Genomic DNA, 9,202 nt, shown 5'->3' with positions numbered 1-9,202 from the left:
ACCATCCATTGCACTGCCGTCTACCCCCACCTGTTCTTTTTCCGATTTTTTTCTATCATGGTAAAATACGCAGAACACAAAATGTATCACCTTAACCATATTTAAGAGTTCAGTTCAGCAGCATTAAGTGCACTTACAACGCTGGGCCACCGACCATCTCCAGAACTTTTTCATCTTGTATAACTGAAACTCTGTAGCCATGAAAGCCTAACTCCCCATTTCCCCCTCCCCCACCTCCTGCCACCCAACAGTCCTACCTTCCGTCCCTATGATTGTGACTACTCTCAGCACCTCATAGAAGTGGAATCACACGTTGTCTTTTTGTGATTGGCTGATTTCATTCAGCATAATGTCTTCAAGGTTCAGCCAGGTTGTAGCCGGTGTCAGAATTCTCTTCCTTTTGGGGTGCCTGGGTGGCTCAGTCAGTTAGGCATCTGACTTTGGCTCAGGTCATGATCTTGGTTTGAGATCGAACCCCGCATCGGGCTGACAGTGCAGAGCCTGCTTGGAATTCTCTCTTTCTCTCTCTCTGCCTCTCCCTCACTCGTGCTCTCTCTCAAAATAAATACATAAACTTAAAAAAAAAAAAAAGAATTTTCGGGGTGCCTGGGCGGCTCAGTCGGTAAGCATCCGACTTCAACTCAGGTCATGATCTCAGGTTCGGGAGTTCGAGCCCCGCATCGGGCTCTGTGCTGACAGCTCAGAGCCTGGAGCCTGCTTCGGATTCTATGTCTCCCTCTCTCTCTCTGCTCGTCCCTCGCTCACACTCTGTCTCTCTCTCAAAAATAAATAAACATTAAAAAAAGTTTTTTTAGGGGCACCTGGGTGGCTCAGTCAGTTAAGCGGCCGACTTCAGCTCAGGTCATGATCTCACGGTCCGTGAGTTCGAGCCCCGCGTCGGGCTCTGTGCTGACAGCTCAGAGCCTGGAGCCTGTTTCAGATTCTGTGTCTCCCTCTCTCTGACCCTCCCCCATTCATGCTCTGTCTCTCTCTGTCTCAAAAATAAACATTAAAAAAATTTTTTTTTAAGAATTTCCTTCCTTTTTAAAGACTGAATAATATTCCATTGCATGTATACATTGCATTTTGTTTATATCCACAGATGGACACTAGGATTGGTTCCGTTTTTGACTACTCTGAATAATGGTGTTGTGAACGTGGATACACAAACCTCTCTTCAAAAGTGTGCTTTGGGGTGCCTGACTGGCTCAGTCGGTGGAGCTTGTGACTCTTGGTCTCGGGGTTGTGAGTTTGAGCCCCACGTGAGGTGTAGAGATTACTTAAAAATAAAATCTTAATGCCCCTCTCCTGCTCGTGCTCTCTCTCTCTCTCTCTCTCAAAGATAAATATTAAAAAATAAAATAAAATCTTAAAAAGAAACGGTGCTTTCAAATCTTTGGGAAGGAGAATTGCTGGATTCTATGGCAACTTTATCTGCTTAATAGAATTTATTAATTTTTCCAAGAGCCACCATACTGTTTTCTACAACAGCTGTGCCATTTTGCATTCCCATTGATAGAGCACAAGGGTTCCGGTTTCGCCACGTCCTTTCCAACAGTTGTTCTTTCCTGTCTCTTGATAGTCGCCATCCTAATGGATGGGAGGCAGGACTTTACCATAGCTTTGCTTTGCATTTCCCCAGCGATTAGTGATGGGGAACATGTTTTCATGTGCTTCTTGGCTGTTTGTGTGTCTTCTTTGGAGAAATGTCTACACAAGTCCTTTGTCCAGTTTTGAATCAGGTTTTATTTTGTTATTGTAGGAGCTCTTTATATATTCTGGATATTAATCCCTTATCAGGTACACTATTTGCAAATATTTTCCCCCATTTTATGGGTTGTCTTTTTGCTCTGTTGATAGTGTCTTCTGATGCCTCCAATTAAAACTTTTTCATGAATTAGGGGCACCTGGGTGGCTCAGTCGCTTAAATGTCTGACTTCAGCACAGGTCATGATGTTACGGTTTGTGACTTCAACCCCCCATCCGGGTCTGTGCTGACAGCTCAGAGCCTGGAGCCTGCTTCAGGTTCTGTGTCTCCCTCTTCTCTCTGCCCCTCCCCTGCTTGCACTCTCTCTCTCAAAAATAAATGAACATTACAAAAAAAATTAAATTTTTTTTTTTTTCATGAATCCAACTTGTCTATTTTTTCTTTCATTGTCTGTGCCTTTAGGGTCATGTTCCAGAAATCACTGCCAAATCTGACGTTGTAAAGTTTTTACCTTATGCTTTCTTCTAAGAATTTTATAGCTTTAGGTCTTATTTTGAGGTCTTTGATCCATTTTTAGCTAATTTTTGCTGTATTTGCTTTTTGGTTAAGAGACCAACCTAATTCTTTTCCACGTAGATATCCAGTTTTTTCTTTTTAAGTTTATTTATTTATTTTGAAAGAGAGAGAGAGAGAACAGAGGAAGGGACAGAGAGAGAGAGAGAGAGAGAGAATCCCAAATAGGCTGTGTGCCCTCAGTGCACAGAGCCCAATGTGGGGCTTGATCTCGTAAACTGTGAGATCATGACCTGAGCCGAAATCAAGAGTCGGTTGCTCAACCAACTGAACGACCCAGGTGACCTGGATATCCAGTTTTTCCAGCACCTTTTGTTGAAAAGATTGTCCTTTCCCCCAATGAATTACCTTGACCTTGACCTTATTGAAAATCATTTGACCACACATTTGAGAGTTAATTTCTGGACTCTGTTTTACTCTGTTGGTCTCTATGTCTGACATCATGCTAGCATTACTCTCTTTTTTTTTTTTAATTTTTTTTAACGTTTTTATTTATTTTTGAGACAGAGAGAGACAGAGCATGAATGGGGGAGGGGCAGAGAGAGAGGGAGACACAGAATCGGAAGCAGGTTCCAGGCTCTGAGCCATCAGCCCAGAGCCCGACGCGGGGCTGGAACTCACAGACCGCGAGATTGTGACCTGAGTTGAAGTCGGACGCCTAACCGACTGAGCCACCCAGGCGCCCCTACTCTCTCTTTTAATTATTGTGGTTTTGCAGTAAGTTTTGAAATGAGAAGTGTGAGTCCTTCAGCTGTGTTCTTCTTTTTCAAGATCTTTTGCCTATTTGGGGCTTGAGGAGATTCCATATGGATTTTTAGGATGGGTTTTTCTATTTCTGCAAAAAAAAAAAATGTCATTTTTCAATAGGGGTTTTGTTGAGTCTGTAGATCACTTTGGGTAGGACTGACGTCTCAACAATATTAAGTTTTCCAATCTGTGAACATAGCATGTCTTTCCATTTATTTATTTATTTAATTTTTTTCAGCAATGTTTTATAGATTTCATTATACAAGACTTTCATTTCTTTGGCTAATTAAGGGCTTTGGGGGGGATACTATTGTAAACATAATTATTTTTTAAATTTCCTTTTCAGATTGTCCACTGTCCGTTTTGATTTACAGAAAAGTTGTAAAGATGGTGCAAAGAGTTCCCATACACCCCTGCTATGGTTGGAATGGTTATGTCCTCCCTGAATTTCTATGTTGACGTCCTAATGCTCAGTGTGATGGTATTCAGAGGTGAGGCCTCTGGGAAGTGATTAGTCATGAAGAAGGTGGAACTGTCGTAAATGGGATTCCTGCCCTTATAAAAGAGACCCCACGGAACTCCCTAGCCCTTTCTACATGTGAGAACAGAGAAGAGGCACCATCTATGAGTCAGGAAGCCTTGTCTATTTGTAAACTCTATGAAGTCAAGGCCACAATTGCCTTAGAGACTTCTGTAGTCCCAGGATTTAGAGAAGGTGATGTGCTTAGGCCAGGGGCGAGCAACCTGCAAACTACTTTTAAGAGAGAGTAAATATTTTAGGCTGCAGGTTAACGAGAAAAATCAAAGACATTTCGTAGATACTTATACGACAAGAGAAAAACATCCCCATTGTTGATTAGCGAAATTCAAAATATTATGCTGAGTATACTTTTTTTGGTAGGACAGGACTGTTGATGAGAACGAAATTCTCTGGAAGGGGGACAACACCTTGTTTCAATGAGACTCAGGATTAGTATTCTCTACTGTCAAAATCAGTTGCAAGTATTTGATTTTTAAAAAAACCATTAAAAAATACAAAAACTGTGCTCACAGGCCATACATGGCAACAGGTCAGACTAAGCTCACGGGAGGTAGTTTGCTGCCTCCTGTGATAAGCAATCAATGCATTTTTGAAGGAGGGAAATTGAAATTTGAAAGGGAGAAGAAAGGAAAGTAAATTCTCCTGATCTGGGTACATCTGTCAGGGGGCACACGAGGCCTCTTGAATGCTGATGGCTCCACCAACACTGTAGAGCCCAGAGGCAGTGATATTGCCCCCAGTTCTTTGAAATACGAGACCCCGAAACGTTAGAGGGGGCGAAAGCACGGCACAGCACAGTTCAGGGCTCCTGGAGAGGAGTCAGCTTTGGAGAAAGGACCACCCGGTCGCCGCTCCACACGGGGGAGTTGGCCCTGAACGACAGACTCAAACGCACACCTGTTCCCGGCAGAGGCTCCCCTTACAGAGGGCCGGATGTTCATTACTTCCTGTCGGGGAGCAGGTTCCTGGGTCTGGGGTCAGTGCTGTTCAGAGGTGTTTAGAAACGCCAAAGGCTGTGCTGGTGGGCCAGGCAGGCAGAACACGGGCGTGCTGGGCACCGAGGCCCTCTCACCCCACCCCTTTCCCTTGGTGAGAGATTGGTGCAGGCCAAGGCAGGAATGCGGGGGTGAGCGGGTGACACACGTGGGGACCCAAACCACCCTCGGCTGTGCATCCCCACGTGACCTCCTTCCCACTTCACGCAGGGCCTGCCTGCAGCGCGGGTCTCTCTGCAGCTCCCAGAGACGACGAAAGCCCCCAAAGTGAATCTCATCTGAGCATTGAACTGCAGTTACCTTTAAAGAAAAAAATCAGATGGGGGGCGGGGGCGCCTGGGTGGCTCAGTCGGTTGAGCGTCTGACTCTTGATTTCAGCTCAGGTCAGGATCTCAAGGTCTGTGGGATCGAGCCCCGCATTGGGCTCTGCGCGGGCAGCACAGAGGCTACTTGGGATCCTCTGTCTCCCCCTTTCTCTGCCCCTCCCGAGCTCGCTCTTGTGTGCTTCTCTCTCTCTCAAAACTAAAGAAACATTTAAAAGAAATCAGATTGGTTTCTCTACTGCTTCAAGCCTTTTCCCCGGTGCTCTTGGTTTCCTGAGACGAGGGAGAAAGGTGACTCTACACGGGGTGGGGGAAACATTCCTATTTGAGAAACGCCCTAGTCCTGATGCTCAGTTTTGAGGGACGCAGAGTTCTGAGTCTGGCATGTTCTGTGGTACACAGCCCTCTGTATCACACCTCAAGTGCTCCCAAAGGATGCATAATCCACTCCCTTCAGGAAGTTCCTTGCAAGGCAGTCACTTCTGGGAGCCTAGCTGCTGAACACAAGAGTCAACAGCGGCACAGGGCCACGGGCAGAGAGCCGGAGCCTGCCCTATGAAGGGTACAGAGCATCTCGGTGCCCCAGCCCAGAGGGATCGTGAAGTTTAACTAACAATTCACATAACTATCTGGGACAGTCCTCAGTACACTGCAGGTGCTCAATAAATGCCACTACTTATTACTGGCAACATTAAGAGCACTGACCTTCAGGGGGAACTTGGGAGAAAGACTGGGGCGGGGGAAACAAGGCCTGTCCTTGGTCCTGAAGAGTAGCCGGAGGCCACACGAGAGGTCCTGTGACATCCCTTCAATAGTCCTGTCTTGGGGCACCTGGGTGGCTCAGTCGGTTGAGTGTCCGACCTCGGCTCAGGTCATGATCTCACAGTTCGTGAGTTCGAGCCCCGCGTCGGGCCCTGTGCTGACAGCTCAGAGCCTGGAGCCTGCTTCGCATTCTGCGTCTCCCTCTCTCTCTGCCCCTCCCCCACTCATGCTCTGTCTCTCAAAAATAAACATTAAAAACAAGTTAAAAAATAACATTCAAGAAAAAAATCATCCCGCCTTTCAATCCTTGCACCGAAGTCACTGAAATCTGCCGAGAAGCCCTCCCCACCAAAACCCAGCTGGAAGGGAGCGCTCGGTGCCCCTGTCACTCCCGCAGCGGAGGCAGTTAGACGGAGTGCACGCTTTAGTACAAGTGGTTTATTTCTCCCCAGGTGAGGGCGCACGTGTACCAAGCAGAAGTGTGCCCACCTGGCTCCTTCGGGAACCACCCGAAGGATTCTAGTTTAGTTTACATGCATTAAAAACAACTCTACAGTTGCCAACCACAAAATGTTAAGAAGCAACATCCTGACACCGCGGAGTTCCTATCTGCGTGCGACGTGGCCCCACACAGATATATTTACGGTACACGGGATGTCGAGGTTAACGCAGGTAAGACAGGAGTCCTGGATGCCCCGTGGCTCTGTTCTGTCCTGGGGCCGGGGCTGGGCATGGACAGCCACGGTGCTGTGAGTGTTTTGATGGCAAAGTGGCTCTCCCCAAACGGAAATGGAGCCCTGGTTCCAAGCCACGCCTCCCCACGCCCCTGGCTTCGGGTGGGCGAGGCTGTGGGGGTTCCATGTCTCGCACTCTGAGTTGACAGGAGATTAGAAGCACCAGAGACCCTAACCCTGGATCCTCAGCAGGCAGGACGGTGGGTCATTATTTCCTCCTGGCCAACGAGCTCCTTCTCAGCGAGCAGGTACATCCCAGGACAACGGGATGGGTCCGGGGTTGGGGGGATTAAAGAGGCCTGTCTCAGGTCAAGACACAGTCGTCTCGTTTTGCTAAAACCTTTTACCGCAAACTTGCTCAAAGACAAAAGGGAGGGGCAAATTCACATGGGCATTCCCCGGAACAGGGGACTCTGGTCAGCTGTCCCTCTTTGCTTCCTTCCTGTTTTAAAGGGCCTCCTCTCCGACTGGGATGAACCCACATTCCCATCGAGCAGCAGCTTGGGACAGCGTGTCTCACTGATCTTGTACTTTGTTTCAAAACCCTCCCTCCCTGCAGATGCTTAAAGACCTGGCCGATGCCAGACAAATCTGCAGCCGGGGGTAAGGAGTGAGCCCCAAGTCTACTGTAAAAACTGGATGTGCTGTGAGTTTCAATTCTTTGGATAATCAAAGTATTCAAAACACTGGGAGGAAAAAAAAGTTAAAGTCGCTTTCAAAGTGTCTATTAATACCTGAGACTGTCCCTACCTGTGGCGAACGAACTCACAGCATCGATTCTGGAATGGAAGACAGGCGGGGAAGGGCGCAAAGGATGAGCAGAGAGTGGCTGCTGTTACCCACACTGCCCCCCGGCTCTCACCTACGAGGAGCCTACGAGGGACGAAGCTGTGGTCCCCCAGCCCTGGGACCACCCACCACACAGCCTCTCCAACACCTTCCCTCTGTGGTCCAGGGAGAGTCCGTCTGGTGGCTCCGGGGCACTGATTTGGACAGTGTCTTGTCTCATCAGGGACATCACCTCCCTTAAAGGCATCTCCTGATCAGCTCTTCCGCTTTTATCCCCGGGAAAATGCCGCCCATCAGTGGGCAGCCGAGAGGAGAGAGGGACTCAGGGAGGGTGGTCACCCGGACTTCCGGCCATGTTAGCAAGAGGCACGGTCCTGGCAATGAGAACCATACAGCTCTCAGGTGGTGACGCCCGACCCTCCTTACTGCCGCTCCCCAACTGGAGAGGGTGGGATGTGGGGGTGAGCAGAACGAGGCTCCCCGCTTCGGCGTGGCGAAGCACCTGCGGGCGTTTCCGGTGTGGACAGGAGAGCAGAGGAGGGAGAGGCTGGCCCGAGTCACGGGTCTTCTGTCCGCCTGGGCCTTTGGTCAGGAATCTCAGCCAAGCCCGGGCTGACTCTCCCTGCTTCTCTGCAGCCCCAGGAGCCTGCCAATCCCATGGTCCTGCGTCCAGTCTCCAGACGCCTTTGGTTTCTATTGAAGAAATGCGTGCGTTGGCATTAATTAAAAACCAAAACAGATCAAGGAGGCAGGAACCTCTGCGGAACGCGTGTTAGGCTGGAAACTCATTCCCGTAGTGCCTCAGGTGCTCATCCGCCACGGACAGGTAGGTGGCCCTCATGCTGGGAGAATACTGTGGGAGAGAGGGGGAGGGGACGAGTCAGAACAGGGTCACCTGTTACCGTGAAATCAGACCGTACTAGCAAAGGGGCCGGGGCTTCTCAGGGATCGGGGGCCGGGCCAGTCTTTATCACAGGCATCGTGGGGACTGGACCAGAGTGGCTTGGGCAGGCTTCACTGCTAGCCATGCTTCCAGTTCCGGGGCCATCAGGACGTCTGGCTTCCAGCATCAGATGTGAGATGCACACACAGACCAGCCACCCTCCCTCTGCTATGGCTGCCACGTCCACTCCAGGCCACACCACCGCCACTGGGGACAGCGTCGGGGTGCACCAAGGCACTGGGGAACCTGCCTCCTGAGTAGCTGAGGGCACAGGCCCAGAGATTCAGAGACCCAGGTTCAAATCCCAGTTATGCATTTTACTCATCCCGTGACCTTGGCTGAGGCTTTCCAACCTCTGCGAGCCTCAGTTTCCACATCTGCAATCAGGGATCTAGGAGCACCAGGCGGTAACCGTGCAAGAACGAGATGCTACGAAACAGGCAAGACACCTCACACAGCGCATCTCACACACTTGGCCCAACGTTACAAACACCTGGGAGCCTAACAGTTCCTGATGCTCGGGCCACGCCCACCAGTTTTGTTTTGTTTTGTTTTTGAGGTAAAACCCACATAACAAAATTAACCACCTTCAAGTGCCACCAGCACTTTTTTTTAAAGTTTATTTAGTGTTGAGAGAGAGAGAGAGAGAAAGAGTGAGAGAGACCACAAGTGGGGGAGGAGCAGAGAGAGAGAGAGGGAGACACAGAATCAGAGGCAGGCTCCAGGCTCTGAGCTGTCAGCACGGAGCCCGACGCGGGGCTCAAACCTACAAACTGTAAGATCACGACCTGAGCCGAAGTCGGACGCTTAACCCACTGAGTCACCCAGGGGCCCCGCCATCAGCATGTTTTCAAAAAGCTCTTCCAAATGCAGCCAAGTCGGAGAAGCACTGACCTAACACAAAGTGTGCTCAACGGACGTCCGTTAGTGACTGCTTGGGGAGCACAGGCCTCCAGCTGGGGGGGGCGGCGGGGATGGGTGCTGGGGCTCTTTAACCCAGCGGTTCTTAACCATTTCGCAACATCTAAGACATTTCTGGTCATCACACCTGGGGGGTAGGGAGAGTGGGCAGAGGCCAGGGATGCAG

General features: G+C 49.6%; 1 protein-coding gene across 1 annotated transcript in view; it reads right to left on the bottom strand.

The window, feature by feature from the left end:
- Window positions 1-5,945: 5,945 nt before the first annotated feature.
- The window catches only part of TTYH2 (tweety family member 2), a 37,890-nt gene continuing 34,633 nt past the window's right edge, over window positions 5,946-9,202 (bottom strand). The window contains exon 14 of the mRNA XM_049637725.1: window positions 5,946-8,025. Within this exon, the coding sequence (XP_049493682.1) occupies window positions 7,945-8,025 (81 nt within the window). The 3' untranslated portion in view covers window positions 5,946-7,944. The remainder of the gene's footprint in view (window positions 8,026-9,202) is intronic.

Source organism: Panthera uncia, chromosome E1, assembly GCF_023721935.1.
Source record: "Panthera uncia isolate 11264 chromosome E1, Puncia_PCG_1.0, whole genome shotgun sequence".
Taxonomy (NCBI): Eukaryota; Metazoa; Chordata; class Mammalia; order Carnivora; family Felidae; genus Panthera; species Panthera uncia.
The sequence above is the reverse complement of the archived record's forward strand: the minus strand, read 5'-3'. Positions and strand labels throughout refer to the sequence as shown.